The sequence below is a fragment of the Ambystoma mexicanum genome, chromosome 2p, assembly GCF_040938575.1.
Source record: "Ambystoma mexicanum isolate Mex_15411 chromosome 2p, UKY_AmexF1_1, whole genome shotgun sequence".
Classification (NCBI taxonomy): domain Eukaryota; kingdom Metazoa; phylum Chordata; class Amphibia; order Caudata; family Ambystomatidae; genus Ambystoma; species Ambystoma mexicanum.
In genome coordinates this window covers 1,079,051,327-1,079,073,530 of record NC_090923.1, presented here as the reverse complement: position 1 = coordinate 1,079,073,530, position 22,204 = coordinate 1,079,051,327, and the positions used below count along the sequence as shown (strand labels likewise).

General features: G+C 45.8%; 1 protein-coding gene across 1 annotated transcript in view; it reads right to left on the bottom strand.

Annotated features, from left to right (window-relative positions):
- Positions 1 to 22,204, bottom strand: part of PYGM (glycogen phosphorylase, muscle associated) — a 311,215-nt gene that overhangs the window by 187,315 nt on the left and 101,696 nt on the right. The window contains exon 5 of the mRNA XM_069645036.1: positions 10,217 to 10,348. Within this exon, the coding sequence (XP_069501137.1) occupies positions 10,217 to 10,348 (132 nt within the window). The remainder of the gene's footprint in view (positions 1 to 10,216; positions 10,349 to 22,204) is intronic.

Here is a 22,204-nt window from a genome sequence, read left to right as displayed (position 1 = left end):
CCTGTGCTAAGCCTACTGCCAAGTACTACCATGGACCCAATGATGCCCGCCTACCCAAAACCTCTGGTAAGCCATCACTCCGCTAACCTCTCTAATGACTTCCATCTATTGCCTTATGGTCGCTAAAGACCACTCCTGCCATTATTGATTGCGCCCTGGTCGCTCCTAGACCACAATGTAATTGCATTGTGCCTTATGGTCGCTAAAGACCACTCCTGCTATTATTGATTGCGCCCTGATCGCTCCTAGACCACATTGTAAAATACATGGCATCTATCTCTGCCCACTCAGCCCCCACCAATATAATGCTGGCTCTCCTTACCATTATCATGTTCCCTTTTTGTATAGTTCCTAATGCTACACCATGCACAAGAGGACATTTCATCAAGGTTGGCGAAGGACTAGCCAGACTAGGTTGTCAAGGCCACTTCCCTATCCCCTGCCCGACCCCCTTCCTCCCCACACACCCCCCTTTCCCCATACCATCTCCTCAATCCCACATTACACCTACCACCATCAAGAATGCAGCAACCTCAGACTTCCCGCACCCCAGTCCCAACCCGTCCACATACATACACACCAAACCTATTAGCATTAATGATAGGACTACACCCATTCTGGGTACTGAAAGACTCAATAGACTCATGTCTAGAACTAAAATGTCCCTACTAACTACCTCACACACCACCACACGCAATACACCGACCAAACTAAACACCACGCCCATCAATTTCCAACACAAAAGCCTCCACAACGCACCACTCAAACACCAAACCAAGAACAAAACCACTGATTTTTCCCCCATTTTAGGTAACAAACCACCCCCTGCCCCCACCTCCACCCTCAAAAGTGCACTCATCAATGCCCGTTCACTAGGTGCCCATGCAATAGATATTCATGACCTCATCGAGGACCAACATCTTGATATGCTGGTGGTCACTGAAGCCTGGCTTCACCCAGCGGCAAGACCACTTCTAGCCCTTGCCATTCCCCCGGGATTCAGCATCCTTAGAACAGACAGGACAAACACCCAAGGAGGTGGAGTTGCCATAATAGCCAAAACCACTCTGCAAATCAGAGTTTGCCCAATAGAACAGATGACAATGCATTACTTACCGTAAAAGCATTTCTGATGGTTGTAGCTGCTTAGATTCACATGCTGTGCATAGGTCCTACATCCAGTGGTCACTGCGGAGTATTGCATTTTGTTTTTGGTAGTCGAAAAGGGGACGTCGACAAGGCGTGTCTGTAACACTATCCCTATAGTGACGTGCGTTGTACCCACAATCCCTCACGCGTCGAGGTCCCTCTGTTTGTATTTTTTCTGCCCTGAGGGAGCCTTCTATACGTGAGCGAGTACAGAAAAGAGAGAGAGAGAGATGTAGAAAGGTGTCTATGTTCCTTCCATCCGAGCGGGGAGGAAGGGTGGGCGCATGTGAATCTAAGCAGATACAACCATCAGAAATGCTTCTACGGTAAGTAATGCATTTTCTTCTGATGTTTGTTAATCTGCTTAGAATCACATGCTGTGCATAGACTAGCGAGCAGTACCCGGAGTTGGCGGTGGGTTATGAGAAGGAACAGTAGAGAAAAGGTGTCTTAATACTGCCTGTCCCACCTGTGAGTCAGATCTAGAATGTGCATCTAGACAGTAGTGTTTTGTAAAGGTGTGCACAGAACTCCAGGTAGCCGCTTTGCAGATGGACTCAAGGGGAACATTTGCAATGAACGCTATGGAAGCCCCAGTGCCTCGAGTGGAATGTGCTCTTGGCTTGAAGGTTAGTTCTCGCTTAGCAAGAGTGTAACAGAGAGTGATGCATTGAACAATCCATCTAGATATAGTGGACTTTAAAACTGCATCTCCTTCTCTTCTTGCTGCCACTGAGACAAAGAACTGATTAGTTTTTCTCAGTGGTCTGGTTCTTTCCATGTAGAACATGACAGCTCTGCGTACATCTAGTGTATGCAGACTTTTTTCTCCCAAGCTGGAAGTGTTTTGAAAGAACATTGGTAGTTCTATTGACTGGTTTACATGGAATTTCGAGATGAATTTTGGTGCAAACCTTGGGTGTGTGCGTAGAACCACCTTATCCTTGTGAACTGTTACGAAGGGGTCTAGAACACTTACTCTCCTAATGGAGGTGATAGCTATTAGGAAAGCAGTCTTAAGAGTGAGGTCTTTAAGAGTTGCCTTGTGCATGGGTTCAAAAGGAGGGCCCAAGAGTCTAGAAAGTACCACATTTAAGTCCCATCTGGGAGCTGGGTTAGCTATCGGAGGGTGTATTCTCTTTACCCCCTCTATGAAGGCCTTGATAACTGGGATCTTCCACCACGACACTTTAAGTTGGGAAGTGGTGTATGCAGAAAGTGCCGCTAGGTGGACTTTAATGGAATTGAACACTAGACCTGAATCCAGTAAATGGGTCAAGTACAGAACAATGTTAGTGGGAGAGCAGTCAACCGGGTTGATGCTCTTACCTCTACACCAGATGACAAATATTTTCCACTTGCTAGAATAGCAGTGGCGAGTATTAGGTTTTCTGGCTTCCCTGAGGTTGTCCATACATCTCTGCGGGAGTTGTAGATGTCCAAATTCTATGATCTCAGGAGCCAGGCTGCTAAGTTCATGGACTGAGGGCATGGATGCAGTGTCCTGCCCTTGTCCTGTGACAGCATGTTGTATGGGCAGGGAGGTTTCACTGGGGGAGATAGGGACATCTCCATCAAGTGAGCAAACCATGGCTGCCGGGCTCACATCGGGGCCACTAGTATCATGGTAACTTGTTCCTGGTGCATCTTGTGCACAACTTTGTTGAGAAGGGGAGTCGGGGGGAAAGGCGTAAACAAATTTCCCTGACCATTGAATCAACAAACCGTTCCCCTTGGACTGGTTCTGGGGGTACCTGGAGGCGTAACTTTGGCATTGTGAGTTCTCCAGAGTTGCGAACAGGTCTATTTCCGGGAATCCCCATTGCGTGAAGACGTCTAAGACGATGTCTTCGTGCAATTGCCATTCGTACTCTTCGGGCAGGGGGGAAGTCTCTGCTGAGTTCGTCTGCTAGCAGATTGAGTTCCCCTGGTACGTGTTGTGACAGTAGGAACATGTTGTGTTTGAGAGACCACTTCCATATATTCTGGGACAGCTTGGACAGTCCTGGAGAGTGGGTGCCCCCCCTGCTTGTTGATGTAGTACAAGGCTGTGGTGCTGTCTGTAAGGACCATCACTGTCTTCCCTTGTAGGTGTTCCTGGAAGGCTTTTCGTGCTTTGAACACCGCCAGTAGCTCCAGTAGGTTTATGTGCTTGGATGCTACGTTCGGAGTCCACACTCCGTGAGCAGTCTGCTGGGATAGGTGAGCCCCCCATCCTGTGAGGGATGCGTCCGTGGTTAGAGTGGTCTCCACCGCGGGTGTGGCAAAGGGTTTCCCTATTATCAGGTTTTCCTTTGTCCACCACCGTAGCGAGAGAACCAAGGCTTGCGAGACCACCACTAGATCGTCCCATTGTCCGCTGGCCTGACACCACTGGCTGTTGAGCCACTCTTGCATTGGGCGCATGCGCAGGTGCGCGTGAGGTACCAAATAAATACACGACGCCATCATTCCTAGCAATCGCATCGCTTTGCGCATCGTCACCTCTCAACCTGCCACATATTGGGGGATCTGAAACAGCATGTTTTGGACCCTCTCGTTGGAGGGGAAGACGAGGCCGTCCTTTGTTCGAATTAGAGCCCCTAGGAATTGTTTGACTTGGCTGGGGTCTAAGCTGGACTTCTTCTCGTTGATGGAGAAGCCCAGTTGGAACAAAAGGTCTATAGTCTTTTGGGTGTTTGAGAAGCATGTCTCGTAAGAATCCCCTGTTATGAGCCAGTCGTCGAGGTAAGGGTATACTGGGATGGATAACCTGCGCAGGTGGGCCGCTGCCACTGCCAGTACTTTCGTGAATACCCTTGGTGCAGATGCTATGCCGAAGGGTAGCACTCTGAACTGGTAGTGTTTGCCCTCTATCATGAACCTGAGGTATTTTTTGTGCGCTGGCAACATTAAAATATGAAAGTATGCATCTTTCATGTCCAGTGTTGTCATGTAATCTCCCTGTGATAGCAGTGGGATCACTTCCTGTAAGGTCACCATACGAAACTTTTGGGGTACAAGGAAGTACACTGAATAAATACCTTCCATTACCTGAGATAGAGGCACGACCTCTATGGCTCCTTTTTCCAGTAGTTGGTCCACTTCTTGGAGAAGGATGGCGAGGTGTTCTTGTCATGACCACTGCTTTCAACGAGTCAGGACCTACCCAACACCCTTGGAAACAGGCTCATAACATGCCTTATCGGCACCAGCAAGTCCCAATAGGGACCTTTTGGACCTTGTCCTGGCACCGGTGGTGCCAGGCTCATAGTAAGGACCCGTCCCGGCACAGGAAGCGCCGGGCTCATATCAAGTGTAAAAGTGCTTGGGTGAACCTACCTGAAGCAGACCATGCTGCTTACTTACCAGCCAGATGATGCTTTACTCTCTTCTAACAGGGACTACTTTTCTTTCTGGGTGGGGCAGGCACCACTCCCTGGATCACTGATGCTGGAACTCTTCTGGAAGCAGGAACTCTTTTACCTGGGCGCGGCTGCTGTGGAAGAAGACACCTAAGTACTCCTATGGGCTATTTAAACCACACCCGATTGGTACCACATGCTTCGCGTTATTCTGCATCTGCAGCAGGACGCTCACCGTGTCAGCTCCAGCGAATCTTCAGCTCCGGATCCTGTAGTTACGAAAATTACCTGCTGGGAACCAATCTTCAATCTTCAGCAGCTCCTGCAAAACAAAAGGCACAGGTTAGACAAAGGCAAAGTTAGCGCTTCAACTCACCCGAGCCATCGGCAGCATCCAAGTCGTTTTCTTTTCTGCATTCCGCGTCCGGCATCGGGCCTGCAAAGACAAAGAACATTGGTTAGTAACGTTCAGTTACAATACTGCTTACCTGTGTTGCGCTTGCTCCAACTTTGTTCGCGCTGCATTCCGGCACCTGTAAAAAACAAAAGGGGACATTAAGGTGCATTCTACGGCCCTAAAGCAGTCTTCCTACTTACGTGCCTTCGAATTCACCATATTCTTGTTACGCTCTCTGCCACGAATCTGGGAGAGCATCTTCTTTGGCATCGACAGCATCCTAAAAGCAAAAGACATAGACATAAGGAAAAAGACATTTAAAGAGAGCAATCCAAAGAGAACTTTAATACTTACAAGTCACGCTCGTGCAGCAAAACGGCGGCATCGCTCTCACCTTCCCTCTGCAATCAAGAGGCGGAACTCACATCCAGTGAAGTAACTGGACCCAGCGCCCCTGCACAAGACGCAGGATGGAGAGCTCAACATTCACTTACTTAAGGTGAGCACAACAATCATCTGAGTACCACGGGGAGAAAGGGAGAGAGGGGCTAGGAACTTCTCCCATCCTTCCAGCCACTAATACCTTGATTTTCCACTTGCAGACACCTCACTCTGCAGGTCAAGCTTTCGGTGAGTAAGGGGCCAAATCCGGGAGCCAAACGAACCCTACGCCTAACTTTGAAGACGTTTGCAGCGCCCAGCCCAAGACCAGCGCCTCCGAGGGAACCAGGTGAGCGTTACAGTTCTGGTGTCATGCGGCGTCCCCTCGGGGCTCTGTATGTTGGGGAACTGTTGAACTCTATACAGTAGCCGCGGGCTACGGTGGAAAGTACCCAGCGGTCCGATGTTATTCCCTCCCATGCTGGAAGAAAGGATGTTAACCGGCCCCCGACCGGCGTTGCATGGGAGGGGACGCGAATCTTCGCGTCACTTGGTGGTGTTGTTGGCTTGGGAGCCTCTGGGGGTGGAACCCCGGCCTCTTCCCTTGCCACGACGTTGACCCCTCTGATTGTACTGGCCGCTATTACTTTGGTAGTTGTTGGCAGAGTACTGTTGTTGTTGGTTTTGTTGCTGGCGTTGTCCACGAAAAAAGCGCTTATTACCAAATCCCCGCCTGTTAGGGGGTTTTGAAATTTGGCCTAAGGTCTTTATTGTATCAAATTCTTTCTTCGCGTTCTCCAGCGCGTCATCCACTGCTCTCCCAAAGAGGTTGGACTCCTCTATGGGTTTATTAATAAGGGACGCTTGTGTTTCCGCCTTAAATCCGGAATTGCGAAGCTAGACGTGACGCTTCAGTAAAATTCCTTGTACCAAAGTGCGGCCAGCCGTCTCTGCTGCATCGAGGGTATTCTTGACGATGCTTTGATTGACCAGAGAGCCCTCGTTAACTGTAGTCAGTAAACGAGTCCTTAGGGGTTCGGGAGCTTCTTCGATGTCCTGTCTGAGCTTAGCCCATTGAGCATCGGCGTAGCTTGCCAATAGGGTGTTATTATTGGCGATTCTGGTAGAGAATGCTGCAGAGGTGGTGATTCTCTTGGCTAGGGCATACAGCTTCTTCCCCTCTTTGTCTGGGGTGCCTCGCTAGTAGATAGTGGGCCTCATGCCCTTTTCCTGGTGTTGGTCACAACCAGGGAGTCCGGGATTGAGTGACCCTTAATATATAATGGGTCTGATTGAGAGGGAGAGAACAGTTTCTCAATCCTTGGATTGACCCCTCTCACCAATGCCGGAGTGGAAAGAGAAGGTGTAATACGTCGCTTAACTGAGGCGAGGATGGGTATAACCTGGCTAGTGGGGGGTTTTTCTTTGATAATCCTCTCCACAAAATCGGTGTCTGGGGTGACCTCCCCAGTTTCGATCTTGAAATGTGCTGCTGCCTTCTTCAGCAGTGCATTAAAGGTGGGTTGATCATCGACAGGCGAAGGGTTCCCGACTGGTGTAGTTTCAGTAGACCTGATGACTATACTGCTACTGCCTGTGTCAGTCGACCTAGCCGGTGACTGCCAGGGATTTGGGTCGCCCTCGCCTGTGTCTTCCTGGAATCCTTCCTCACATAGGTTAGTTTCCTTGTGAAAACCTTCCTCTTCTTGTTGGTCCTCAACATAGGTGAACTCGTCTTCCTCTTGGAAGAAGGTGTCTCCCTCAGTGGGATTGTAAGAGTCTATGTCCTCCTGTATGGGGTTATAAAACTTCTGGTATTTAGCCCTTGGACTCTCCAGGGGTGCCTCCCTTGGTCTCTTGGGTGCCCTGTCTTCTGGGATGGACATGAACCTATCTAGTTTGTCCATACAGGTCTGGAACCTTTCAAAGGTCCACTGAGGTCGGCCAGGACGGTCTGGGAAAGAAAAGGGGGTTTCTTCCTCCTGTAATAGTCTGGTTCTGTCCCATAACATCGAAGAAAGAGAGCCTTTGCCTTCTGAGTATCCTTCTTGCTTGCTAGGCCTTCTGTCGGCGTCGGGAACAGGCCTGATCTGTTTTCCGGCGCCTTCGGCGTATCTTTGGCCTTGTGCGCGGTTTTCGGCGTTGCACTCGCCGTACGTCTTTGGCCGTCCTTAGATACTATGCGCGCGAGGCTTTCAGCGATCATACTCTCTTCCGAGGGATCGATCGCCGTCACGCTATGAAACGTCGAGCCTTTGCTCGTCGAGTCCTTGCCCGTCGAGTCCTTGTTGGCAACGTGAGCGCTCTTGCGATGCGCGTCGCCGGAAATTTTGGTGTTAGCGCCCTTATTTTTAGAGTGCCCAGTCGCCTGTCACGGGAGCGGTGGCGGGGAGGGCTGACGACCCTTACGGTCGGCGGAAGACGTCGGTGGGCCCGGCGTCCCCGTTGGCGCTATGGCTGCCTTCGTCTTCGACGAATGTGTGCCTGGGGGTATGTGCTTTGGTGTTTTTTGTGTGCGTCCTTGTCGCCGGGGTGTTCATCCCCATAAGCTGGGCGTGAGCCGGGCTTGACGGGGCCGGGACGGACGACGAGGAGCGTGAACGCTCCTTTGAGAGGTCTACAGCCTCCATTACGGGGGCCGTGTAGTCACTGTCCTCGTCACACTCGGCAGCGGGCGAGGAGTCAGGCCTAGACATGGCGTAGGCCGCCCACCTTTTGACCCTGCTGTCTTTTAGAGTTTTGGGCTTTAGTAATTTACAGGCCGCAAAGCCGTCCTCCTGGTGATCGAGGGGTAAGCAACGGTTGCACCGTTTGTGCTTATCCTTCCAGGTATATTTACCCTTGCAAAGCGGGCAAAACCTAAATGGCGTCCTCTCCATAGCTGAGGGTAATAAGTGCGACTACGACCTCGAAAGAGAGGGAGGGGAAAGAGAAAGGCATTCTTAAAGAAATAAAGAAAGACCACAAAACCCCACTCTCCCTACTGTGTATGGCCGGCGAGGCCAGGCCACGTGTTCGGCAGCACCGAAGGATCTCCTCCGCTCGTCCTTCTGTCGAAGATCTTGCTCGGCGGAGAAACGGCTCTGCGTCGAGGGAGGGATCTACGTTATTGATATTAATAACAAACGACCAAAGGTCGAAGAAACTATTTAGCAATGTCTCTCGAGGAGCTCCACATAAAGGTCTGTACATTGTCTGTAACTACGCCGTGATACCCCCGGGTCTGGGCGTATAACAAATGTAATAAAATAAAATAAATAAAATAATACACTTCTCGTTTAGTTATCCATCCTGACATCTTTTGTTTTAGTTAGAACAATAAGCCCTCTATGAGTTTATACCACCAAAAGGTGTTCTAAATAAAAAGGTGTCGAACAAAATGTCAGCCTTCTTTTTCTGTGCCCCTTTTTCATACCCACCACCAAGGTCTTAAAACGCCCCAGTATCCTGTGGGTGGCGGGGTCAATAGCCGGGAAGGTCCTAGTTGACATTCGGACATTAAGGTACTCTTTCTCACTTAAAGGTTGAATAATTCAAGGTGTAATGCCTTGAACTGTGGGTTGGGGAATAAAAGTCACATAACAGAATGAGATTCATTTGCTTTTATATGGTTGAAAATATTGACTAAAATAAGACCTGTTAAGACAACATCATAAATGTAACTGATGCACGGATCGCAAGCTACCCATTTGTATTGTTGATGCCATATATAAAAAACAGGCAAATAACGCTTGAAAGTCAAAAAATAAAACAATGTCTGAAGAGTTTAAGGTGTAGGACATAAAGCAAACATCAGCATGTTAGGTTATTATTATCAATACTAGCTAACTTTGGGAACTGATTAGATTGGTAAAATTCATCTTTTTACTTAGTTCTAAAGCTGTTGTCTTGGGACTCTGTTTTATAGCAAAATGCAGCAAAGTCTGAAAATTCTATTTCAGAAAATATATTGGATTACGGTCTTAAATTGCCTAGTTGTAGATAGGGGAATCTTCACTTCACTGTCCAGAATGCCAGAAGTGTTCCTTTTTGTTCACAACATTAAATTGCACAGTTGCTCACTTGGAAACGTACACTTCAGGTACCAGAACACAATGGATGGTGTTTCTTTTGTGACCAATATTCACTGGTACTGTTGTATACATTGGAGCCTTTCCTTTTGATCTCAATTCTAACTGTACCAGTACACGTTTGGGAACCTTCACCTCACTTTCTAGAATGTACTGTGCTTCCCTCTGCTGGTCCCAACATTCAAATGCACGATAATATGTTTGGTAACCTACACCTCAACTTCCAAAACGTACTGGGGCATCTCACCCATGTCCCCGCTCCACTCTGGGATCTCTCAGCTGTGTTACTCTGGCCAGTGTTCTCACCTGCTTTCCTGGTTTGTTCTTTGCATTCTGGTTTTGATTGAGTAGAGATATTAATTTTCTCCTCTCGCCCTACTTCTTAGTCTCACTCTTCGATGCCTTTAAATTAGTTGTTGCCCCCCAATTTACAGCCTCAGTATCAAACATCCACCTGCGGATAAACAGCACTTGTCAGCTGGGACCTTCAGTCTCTCCAGCAGGACCTCTGTATGTGAACGTCCTTTTGCTCTTGCCCTATGGGTGGTTCTTTGGCATCTCTCGGTCATCTCCATACACCTGGTATAGGTCATCAGCATTTTTACACTCCTCAGACTGTAACCTTTCTCCTCTCGCTTGACAGTTTTTTCATTGTCAAGCATATCTACGTGTGCGCTCACGTAATCACTGACATTGAGGAAAGATTGTACAAATTACTGTTTTAGATGGTATACCAGAGACACTAACCATAATTAACAGCCTACCTCGGGTGTGATGATACAGGAAAATGTCAGCATAATATCCTTTTCAATTGGCCCTGGACTGTTGGACTGTGTAGACTGTGCAACCTGCCGAAAAATCTAGAGATGTCTCACCTGGGTGTCAACCCACTTGATGCCCTCATTGGTGTGCTCCACACGACCATAGAAGTGAACAGGTAGCATGTACTCGGGTCGCGCCTTCTCCCAGGGGTTCCCATAGCGCAGCCAGTCATCCGCCTCCTCCACCTAGGATGAGGAAAAAACAAAAATAAACAAAAACAATGTTAAGAAAGGGATTTTTTTTAAAATAATGTGCTTTGTTCATCCTTGAACTTACATCTAGAACAATCAAACATGAAGGCATGATGAAATAAGAAGGCGAACAGAAGGCAGACGTTTAAAAGAAATGACTAGAACACCAATGTAGCAATGGGTTAAATAACGACTAATGAAGATAAGAAATGAAACACCAAGTAAATTACCATACGTTCTTCCATTAAAAAGGGACAAAGCGGATGGAGTGGTCGAAATTTAAGAACGCCACCAGAAGGAAAATCCACTCACGGCACCCAAACAATGTTCAACTCTGCACATTTCAACAACACTAAACATCATACAAGAATCTTTCCAGAGACCAGGAGTATATGTTCTAGCACCACAGGCTATTGTACAATCACCACTGGATCACATCAGGATACCCTGGCAACAGACTCCAGTCACTTACCTACAATCTCACCAATGACTGGCTCAGTCAAGAGCCACCTCCTTTGTTACAGTTATGAACCATAGGGGCTACTGCACTCTTAGGCCCCATTCCTTCCTACTAGTTCGTTATTTCATCCTTCTAGGATGGTAGCGGGGCATGTTGCAGCGCAGTATTCAACATAACTTTGAAAAGGCATGATAGTGCACATGCATAAACTTGCCCTACCCAGCATCCTCCCAGAATCAACCACTAATCCTTTCAATAGTGTGAATAAGGGCAATCTATTAAAGTGGGGGGCATAGGGAGGAAAGGGGACTACGAACTAGAAGCATAGTAGTCACTAGGGTGAGAAACCTTAACTTACTCCTAAATTCAAGCCCCTTTTCCTCCATACTTCTGGGAGATTACAAAACATTCCTACTAGGCAATGGAAGTAGCTAATCCAGAAATAACAATAGGAGGCCAACCATTTAGCCAGAAATGTTGCAGAGAACAGAACAGATTGACCAAGAATGGCTTCAGCCCCGGAGCCAAATAACAAAAATGTATTATGTTTGAGGAGTTTGTATAGTGCAAAGGACCAGAGGGTATTGAAGCGCTCTAGCAAAACATAAAACAATGAGAGCCTTTTACACCAGAACTCTCAAGACTTCCAATACGTCTTCCTCTGACAATAGTAGCTTTCTTTGCACTAAAGCTGGACAGGGGTCCCATAAATCGACAAAAAAAAGCTTTGAAGACCTCATGGAGTTCAGAGGTCGCAAATAAAATATAAGTGCCCTAGAAACATCTAGGGGGTGGAAAGTCTTTTCTGCCTTTGGGAAATATCATGGGAAACAAACTGGAAGAATAACCCTCTGGTTAATGTGGAATTCTGAGTCCACCGCAGAGAGAAAGTGAGGGCAAGTGAGACAAACCACCTTCTCTTTATGAAGAACCAAAAAAGGGGTTCCACCCCTAGTGTTTGCAGCTTGCTAATCCTACAAGCCGACGTGATGGCAACTAAAAAGCTTGCCTTCCAAAACAGGTTCAGAAGGCTCAAGCGGCCTGTGCATAAGGACTTAGAGACCAACACTGGGATCCCAAGAGGGATGAGGTGGCTTATCGAGGAGAAGAGGCATCTCAAGTCTATTGAAATGCTTTTGGACAAGGGGGTTTGACAAAGCACCTGTTCTCTGAGGCCCTATTGATCACAAGCATGGTTTTGTACCAGATTCTACCAAAGTTCTTCCAGATGAAAAGGTGTCTCCACTAATAGATTGTCCTGCTGTATCCATCCAATAGAGCAAGTTGATCCAGACACATCGGAAAACTAGATTAGTATCGACTAAGGTTGCCACTCCTGTAACCAGTTTGCTGCCAAGTTACTCATGAAGGTCCATGCAAAGAAAAAGGCTTTGACACCTAACCATGGATGCAGTATTCACCAACAGGTGAAGGTTGGATCCTCAGAGGGGCCCCCCACAACATCTATGGAGAGTGAATGAATCCTCTTGGGAAGATTTTCCCCAGTAGAGTGCCCTGCAATAGACAAGTACTGAATTCTTTAGAAGGGGACAGTCGCGTTTTATAGGTTGCTTGATAAGCCCAGGGAGAAACTACTTCAAGCGTAGTGCTTAGCCAAGGAACAATTGCCTCCTTGGATAGGCAGACGTGTACTGCCTCCTTGGATAGACAGACGTGTACAGAAGAGTAAATGTGTCTACCTTGGTGACTGTAACAGGCAGTCACTGCTCCAATTACTTTCATAAACATTCTGGATACACAGAAGAAGTTGAAGATATTTGATTTGGAACAGCTGTGGTGGCAAAATGCAGGAATTTCCCTTTTGGGACTTAGATGTGCGTTATGTTTTAGTTATGTTGCAGAATTTATGCGAGTTCTGGAATGGCTGGTAGTTAGTGGAGAGAGCTCGGTCCCTGCGGTTGCGCTACCTGCTGCTCTCCGCACTTACTTAATAAATAAACTTGAGCAGTTCACCTACCTGCCTCGTAGTGTGCACACTGGCGACGACTGGGAGACCGCAATAGGGGGCAGAAAGTGAGTGCATAGACCCATCCCGGCTGCAGCACCGGTGCCTGGCGGCCGGCCGTCGACGCGCCATTGGAGAACAGGTGAGGAGGAAAGCATTGCCCCAAGGTTGCCCGTCCTGTGGGGGAGGGCCGAGAAATTTGGGAACTAGGCAAAGGGGTCAGGTCGGCGCAGCTCGACTCAATAGCGTTAGATGCTGCGCGGAACAGTGCCTCCCACTGGATTACGACAGAGTACATTGCCATATCGATTGACAACGCTGGGTGGACAGTGACAGCTTGGAAGAAAACAAGTGCTGTCAAAGGCAGTAAAGACTGCCCGTTTGATTTTAATGCTGAAGAATTCCTTCCATTAAGGAACACATCATATAACCATGGCCACAGCAGCAATACCTCCTCCACCCCCATTTTTGGCTGAACCTGGAACACCTCCAATAAGATGGGAGAGTTGGAAGAAAATGTTTGAACCCTACATAATGGCAATGGGCGCAGATAAACTTGCCCCTTCCAGAAAGTATTATTACATAATTTGGGACCAGAAGGCTGCAATGTATTTGATGGCCTACCAGAGCCTCAAGGTGTAGGTGCAGGGAATCTAGACAATTTCACCCTCGCAATCAGGAAGATCCAGGACAATTTTGAATCAAAGAAAAATGGGACTTTTGAGAGAAATGTTTTCAAAGAGTACAAGTACCAATGGAACCTGGGGAAGGGTACGTGGCTGTTTTAAGGACACTAAGCCACACCTGTGAATTTGGCACATTGACCAACTCCTTGATCAGAGATCAATTGGTAAAATGCACTAATAATACCAGGGTACAAGAAAAGAATTGGAAAAAGATGTAACGTTGGAACAGGGTGTGGAACTTACTAGGCGTATTGAACAGATGGCGCCGTATGTGAAAGAAATGAAAATATAAAAACCCATCTATGAAGTGTGTGCCTTGAAACAAAGAAAGAACAGTGAAGGAAGAAGGGAACTGAAATGCTTGAGATGTGGAAACCCAAGACGTGGAGCGTCCATCTTATTTTGCCCAGCCAGGAATGCAGATTACAATAAGTCCAGGCGCAGAGGACTCTGCACGCATGTGCAAGGAAAACACCACCAATGTGGTGGAACATAAACGCTCTCAGAGTAGGAGATAGCACAATTATCTCAGCATAGTAAAGGAAGACCACGGCATGTGTTTGAGATTTCGGCACTGTCTGGAGGAAAAGGAGGGCTTGTAGATGTATTTTGCATAAATGGCTCAGACCTCTTGATGAAAGTGGATAGCGCATCCCCTTGGACTATTATTTCAAAAGATATGTTCATAAGACTTATCAGGGGAAGAGCAGAAGTTAGAACATCCCCACATTCAGCCCTGTGGGTATGGCGAGACAGAGATTGAACTCTTGGGGAAGTTCCAGGCACGCATTAGCTACACGGGAGGAGAGTGCATAGCAGATATTTATGTGGAAAAGAAAGGATCATCCTTGCTAGGATGGGAGGAACAAAGTAACTTCGGGATTCACATCCAGGCAAGTGATTCTGACCCAGTGACAACACCAGAAATAGAAAGATGGGCCTTGGAATTCTCTGCAGTGTTCTTCGAGGAACTCTGGAGGTTAAGAGACTGAGCAATGCATGAAAATGAAGGCAAATGTTCAAAGAGTAGTACACAAAGTGGGGCCCGTGCTCCGCCACATGAAGGGGCAATTACATGGAGAACTTGATGGACTACTACAAAAGGGAATAATAGAACGGGTAGAAGGGACAGATTGGTTATCGCCATTGGTCTTAGTAGCAAAGAGCAGTGGAAAGATTTTCTTGTGCGTCTATTAGAGACACAAAGGAACATTTTAGTAGAGAGACACCCTTTACCTGTCATATCAGAAGTACTGGCTGTACTTGGAGAATCAAGCTGTGCTAGTTGGGCTTAAGAAAACTGTCCCAAGGGCTTCAAAAAAACCATTCAACTGAAACAGTACAAGACTCTGCTTTTAGTATAAGGCAGTACCACCCGAGTTCAGGATAGCATAGCCAGGCTCATTTTAGGAGGCAAAGTGGGTTTTAGAATCAGTACAAAGAAATTGTATTATACATATGGTCCAAAGAAACACTGACACTATTGTAAAAATAAAAAGCTTATCTTATATACAAGCAGACCAAGAGATTCATGGGTAAGTACTATCAGAAAGCATATAAAACACATTATATTATAAAAACACAACTCTATGCTTTAAATACACAGATCAAAGCACAGATCTTATTTAGAACACCTAACAGTATTTCTAGGGGGGTGGAGGGGGTGGTAAAACCATAGATTACTTTCAGTAATACAAGTACACTTACAAGGGTAGTAGGCCCTGTCTGTTATGCAGTGACACTCCACAAGGTAATCACAGTCAACCAACTTGAAAATATACTTTTTTGAATAGTGGAACACAGATTCAGGGAACAGTATATACCTCTACTACTTTTATAGTAACAGTTATACTAGGTGAGTAAGACCATTTTGGTGTAATATACAATTACAGCAGCTTTTCAGCTCAGTGGAACACAGGCTAAGATAAGCAAGAACTCTTTACACTAATTGTGAATGCACCAGGCAGACCAAGGTCAGCTACACCTAAAGGAACACTTAAGGAATGGCACACGGCTATTCTAGGCAGGAAAGCCGTAATGATGTAATATTCTATTACAGTTAGCTTTTCAGATCAGTTTAACGCAGATTAAGGTAAGCAATAACTCTAACTTATTTTTAGGATGACACACAGCTAACACAAGGTAAGTATAACCTTAGGCAGACATATCCTGAACTGGTTAACAGCAAGTCAGGGGAAGCAATAGCCAATTGGGGACACTCATACTTCTATTCTAACAGGAATAGTAAAGTGAAACCAACAGCATTACCTTTGGGAAAGAGGAACAGACAATTGTTACAGATAGTAACGTAACTTTATATGTACACTTTTAAGAATAGTGCAACCAACATTCAAGGTAAGTAATAACTTTTGTAACAGAGTTACAGTTCCCAACCAACTTCTTTTACAAGTAAGTAACATTTGAACACTTGTTATTCTTTTCAAGGAAAAACCCTTTCTTATCCAGTCCTTCCCTTATTCTATAGCATGAGTTCAATCAGAGGTAGCAGAGGGACCCTAGTGGTCTAGGTGCCAGCTATAGGCAGGGTGAGTTAGGGTCCAGTCTGAGTTCCAGAGGAAGACTGGTCAAACAAGTAAATATTTCACTTTAAAGTTAATTGAGTGTCCAGGGACTTCAGAGAAGACACCCTAGGAGGATTCCGCAGTGGGCTTGGATGAAGCGTATGAGTGGCCTCCCATTCACAGAAAACACCCCAAAGCTAGACAGAAATCACAAAGGCTTATGGTACGTAAAATACCCCAGCCAACACAGTACCTCAGCACAGAACAAGAGTTGCAGCGTGAAGACTTCAGGATATGCAGCCAAAAACCTGGTCGATGGATCCCTTAGTCTAGAAGATGGAAGACATGATTCTGGAAGGACTATTGCAGCAGGGATCAGGTAAGAACGCTCCAGGCAAGATTTTCCTTGCGGCTGGATGTGGCTCTATGAATTTGGCACCTTTTTCAAGAGCACAGAAGAAGACAGAATATCGCTGGTCGGATTGTCGTCGTTTTCAAGGTCCAGCACTCTGGTGAGGGGACTTTTCGGACTGGATTCACGTCTCTGGAGGTACAGCAGGATGGCCACAAAGTTCCAGCAAGAGACAGAATTCGGAAGACCGTGCACCACACAATGGCTGGAGGTCCCAGGGCATTGGGGGTATTGCAGCCCCGCAATATCGCTGCGCGTTGTGGGATGGCTCAAAATGCAGGTCTTCTTGAGTCTAGTGGGTCTCACCAGTCTCTGGACCGGGGTCATCGTTTTCAGAGTCTACAGGTCAATTGGAAGGAAGGGTAACAGCAGTATCTGGTTACACAGCAAGCTCTCCGGTTACAGGAAATCATCTCAGCCGCGTTTCCTTCATCATCCTCTTCGGTTTTGGTTCCAGTGGTGGACTTGTTAGCAGCTTACAGGTTCAGAGTTTTTATCAGAACTACAGCACAACCTCTGCATTCTCTCCCCCCCCAATTTTACAGAAAGGGTCTGTCTGTCCCCCCACTGGCAGTGGTTCCCTTTCAGGCAAGGTGGAAGACAAAAGGAGACTGAGCAGGGAATCCACAGCATTCCCGCCCAAGACGAAACAATCACCGAGGTCGTTCCCACCTAGAATGGCAGGGGAAGACCTCAGAAACAGCAAGCACACAACAAATGGTGAATAAAGAAGGAGACTGCCATTTTGAAAAAAATGGTGGCCATTCTGTGCCTTAACGAGGCTGAATTAATAGCCTGTGAGTAATAAAGAATAAAAGTCATAAAGCTAAAACCACTGCCATCAGCCATTCATGTAAAACTCGCAATTGTAACAACATGTTACCAGGTAAATAAGAAAAGGGATACATCGTATCCTCCCGACCCCCCCCCCCCAAAACACTTCACATAAGGTGGGGTGTGCTGTCTCACTATACAAAGTGTAAAGGGGGATGAAAATCCCCCTTCACTACTTGGGTACTGTAATTAACCCAAGTACATCAAAGAGAAATTAACAGCGGAGCCCATAGGGGCAACCCAGCCTAAGCCCAAAGGTTGTAGGAAACTTTGACTTCCACCATACACAATGAAGAAAAAAGGTCACCCATAAAAAGAGTAAAAGACTAGGTGAGAGGAGAAAAATATTCCCCTTCACCTAGGGACAAGGTCAAATAGTTACCTAGTAAAAGCAAAATGTTCTGGGGTTGACAGAGGTCAGGAAGACTTATCATTAATATTAAATACTTACCTAAGCCCCAGCACTTTTTGCTGGACTTCTGGACCTTTTTCTTTATATCCTGAATGAGTGGAGCCTTTTTCTGCTCATTCATTCTTAGGGGCTCTACCTTTTGGAACTCTGTTCTCCGTTTTACTTATTCTATGGAGTCTACTTTCCTCCATATCTCTTTTCAGGCATCTGTATTTTACTTTTGCAGCACACAACTCCTTACCTTATGGGCAGTGATGCTGGGAACCCTTTTGAGTTCTCCTTTCAGAGTCTTACCTTAGATACTTTGTAGCTCTTCTAAAACCTATCTTCTGAGAGATTGGCACATACCACCTTATGTGGAGTGCCAAGGGGATACTTAGTGTCCCTCTTCTCTATGCTCCTGTGACTTTTTAGCCACATAGACAATCTTCTAGTTATGGCTGGTAGCAGTGGACTAGTTCTACCGACTATTGTGCTAATTTTTTTTTATTGCAGACTGTATTTACAGTCCTGGTTGTACACAAAAGGGGCACCCAATTACTAGCTTGGGGGGGTTCTTTCTTTTTTCGCCATTTCTAGCATGGTTCTTCTTTGTTGGCCCTTCTACCATTCTGGGAGAGGGCGGTCGGTGCAAGTGTTTTGCCTTTGCAGGGAACCTGTGAGTGTTCCCGCCTAGACTCCAGTATGTGGGGGAGGAGTTATTCAATCCCCTGCCCTGTGTCTGCCCAATTGCCTAAATGGAACCAGCTCCCACTGGGGGTCTGGCTTTCCTGACTGGACAGACACCCCCCCTCTACTCTTTCTGTAAACTGCTGAGAGAATGCAGAGGAGTGTGCGCTTAAACTGAAAAAAAGCTGAGGTTCCTGAGGTGAAAGGCAAGTCGACCATTGGAAACTGAAGTAACTGAAGAAGAAGACATCCAGAGAGGTCTGCAGACCCTTTGCAACACTTTGAAGCAACCACTGCTGTCCTGGCCATTTTCTGAGTGACAGAGGAATTCTGAAGAGGATGACTCCGTCCCTTTGACTGGTGGGAACAGCTGAGCCATCTCCCGAGGTGCTGTGCCTCTCCAGAATAGCGAAACTGCAATACCAGGAGACCACCAACCCAATTGAAGTGCATCGTCTTTGAAAGAGAGCGCCAGGTGAACCTCCAGAAACACAATCCGACTCATCCTACTCCCCTCAGCAGAGTGTTAGACTCCAGGAATCGAAGAAGATTGAACGGGTGAATCGTGTCCTTTGTTGGTGCTGACGTAAAGTCAACAAAACCGCATACTGATCAGAAGAGTTGAAGAAACCCATGTCAGAGGTCCTCCCTCCAGACGGCTGCTGTGAGATCCCGTCAATTGTCCGGCCTTTCGTCATCAGACCAAGGAATCCAGAGGTCGGGTCCAGCGCTGCTACATCGAGGAGAAACCAGCCATGAACATTTCTTCAAACCTTAAGTACTGTGGCACGAAAGGTATTGCTTACCTAAATCTGAAAAGCCCCTACAGACCGTTGAAGTGCATGTAGAGGTGTCCAGGGCAGCCCCCTCTTAACTCCGGCCCTAGCTGCTGCTTATGTCCCTTTAGCGTGTCATTTAACAGGTTCTCCAACTTTGGTTTAAACCTCCTGAATCTTAAAGACTAGAAAGTATCCACAGGAACTTTTGAATTCTGCTAATTCAGAAGACTTTGAGCCTCTCGGTACTGTCTTTTAGCTAGGGTTGCGTTTTGGACTTTAAAAGCCTTGATGTGTGTGCATGAATGCGTGTTATTCCCAATAATACGGTACAACTGTCATTGGTGTAAAAATGCTGTAACAATTGTAACCACAAGCAACTACAAGCTAAGCAATGGCCTTTGAAAAGTTTTTAAGTATTTCTATGTGTTTTGGTTATATGTGCTAACTATTTAAAGACATACCTTGTGTAAATATAATAATTTTATATTTTAATATTTTGTTCTTAGTTTATAACAAACCTTTTACACATAGATCACTTTGCATCAAGCTAGATCACAATTCTTTTACTGTCGATCAACTTCTTCATCAACTCTAATCATCTTATCTTGATTAGCACCTTAAAATGTTACTTTCTTTGCTCACATATTTTCTTTACGAAATCATCGTCTAAAATGTTATCTAGAAAGTTGACTCCTGAAGGTTTGTCTCCAAGTATAAACATATTCCACCATTCGTTCACAGATAACGTGGTTGCATTTTTGACGTGATCGATGAGGAAGCTTGGGCCTATTTCGTGGTGTCTACATTTCCCGGGATTTTACAAAATTGATATAGCGTCTGGGCAGTTTTGCTTTTCTGAGCAAATAAATAGTCTTGTGTTGGATAGAGATTTAATCTCAGTCGAAGGAACTGATTGCGATGATTCCTGTTCGGAAATTTCTTTAGATAGTTCGGTGTGGTGTTTAATGGTTGTGCTTCATGTTTCAAATCTAACAAGGATTTGTACTGCATTCTCTGCTCTTGGGAATCTATCCAATCCTGTATTTTTAGCTTTTTGTTTCACTGTGCAGGGGTTGGATAGTAAGCATTCTAGCGTGGTATTCGTGCCAGTTTTGCAGCTGTACAGGATATGGCCCTGTTTCTGTGGGTTCAAGGATTCGATAGGGAATTGCTGTATCCTCTATCATTAATTTACATAGGGGGGGATTGAGATTTCCAGACTATTATTGAGCGCAGAGATTGCAGCCCTAGTTCCACTCTGATCACAATCATTGGTAAGCTTTTTGGTAGTTTCAAGATTGGTTTCCAAAATGCCCCCTCAAGAACGTTCCAAATCTTCCATAAGAGATTTAATGTTGATTCTCCACCGTAGGTTAGTTAAAATTGGCACCACTTTTTGTTTATAGAACGGAATAAGTGAGCTCATGGTGAACTTTTCATATCTTGCGTGTATTCTCGTGCCTTGCAATGTTAGCATTTTGATCTTGGCTTGAAGTTCAACAAACCTCACCTTTATTCTGACGTTTTTATTACAACTGATCCCCCGGTAACCAATTGACTACCTGTTGAACTTGTTCGAGCTGTATTTCCCAGTGGAAGTTTCTTCTTCTTTTTCCCCAACTTGAAACCAAAGGAGCTTATTTGGGATTTCTCTGTTTATTGTCAGGTCGTTAGTGATCGTATATTGGAGCACGTTCAGCAGTCGTTGCAGTCCAAGTTGGGTTTGTGACAGCAGCACCAAGTCGTCCGAATAAATCACTGATGCCAATGCTTGGTTGTTAAATTTTGGTGGATCAGCCGTTTTTATTTACAGTGCTCTTGGCAACTCTGCTAGGTATAGATTAAATAGGGTTGCGGCCAGCGGGCATCCCTGTTTCACGCCTCTCTCAATCTTTATTGCTCTTGACCTTCATTGTTCAATCTGATACGTATCGTAGTGTTAGTGTGAAAAGCTTCAATTACTTGTAGTAACTCAGATGGGCAGCCCCATATGTGAAGTTTTGCCCATACAGTCTGCCGATTTACAATGTTGATTGCTTGCCTTCGATCAATGAACCCAAGGTTTTTTGTTATTTAGCGCTTGTAGTTTTAGTATATTCAAGAGAAAGGGATTGAGATCGTGCCCACACCTTTCGTGAAACCGGTTTGTCTTGGATCGAGAAGGTCTGCTTCGGTTGCCCACTTTGTCCATCTATTTTGGAGATTTGAAGTTAATAAATTTACAAAATAAGGTCTAGTAGCGCAATTAGTCTGTAGTTCCCTGGATTTGTTCCGTCTCCTTTTTTGAAGATTGGCACCACAATTGCAATTGTCCATGATTTTGGTAGTTCACCTATGGCAGTAATATGTTGGATTAGGGAGGCAATGAAAATGGACCAGTTCTCAGGATCTTCTTTCAGGATGTTGTTTGTTAATTGGTCAGGTCCAACTGCATTGGACTGATTTAGCCTATAGATGGCTTCTCGTTACTAAACTGCAAACTCCACGCTTTGGGCGGTGTGTTTTTGATTTTAACAGTAGATCTCATCATGTCAGCGAAGACTTTGGAGAAATGATCAATTCAGCATTGTTCGGCTACACCACTGCTCAGGCTAGCTTGCTGACTAACCATTGTTTTGTTTATAATTGCCCATGTCTTTCGCCTTGGGATCACAGATTGCTTTGAGCATCATCTCAGCTTGTCCTTGGCCACGCTGCAACATAAAACTGATTAGCCAGTTATTAAGCGTTGGTTTCTTTTCTTCAACTCCGCTTTTACAGAGTTGCTGTTAGAATTCTTTATCGGTTTGATGTCCACTCGAAGATATTTCCACTGCTCAATCATTGCTGGACTGAATTGATGCTTTGGTTGCATAAATGGTCGTCTAAATCCTGTTTTTACAACTTTCAACGCTGTAAGTAAAGCATCATAACACAGACTAAGTTTGTGTGCGTAACGCAACTCAGAATATTGGTCGTTAAGGAGATGTAGGGCTTTAGTTAGTTATTTTTAGACAATTTCCTCCTTGATTAGCTATGGTGCTGATATTATATGCTACTCACCATAGTGACTAACATACTCTTAATCCTTAGTCCCCTTTCCTCCTGCATGGGTGTCCCTACCTAGGGGC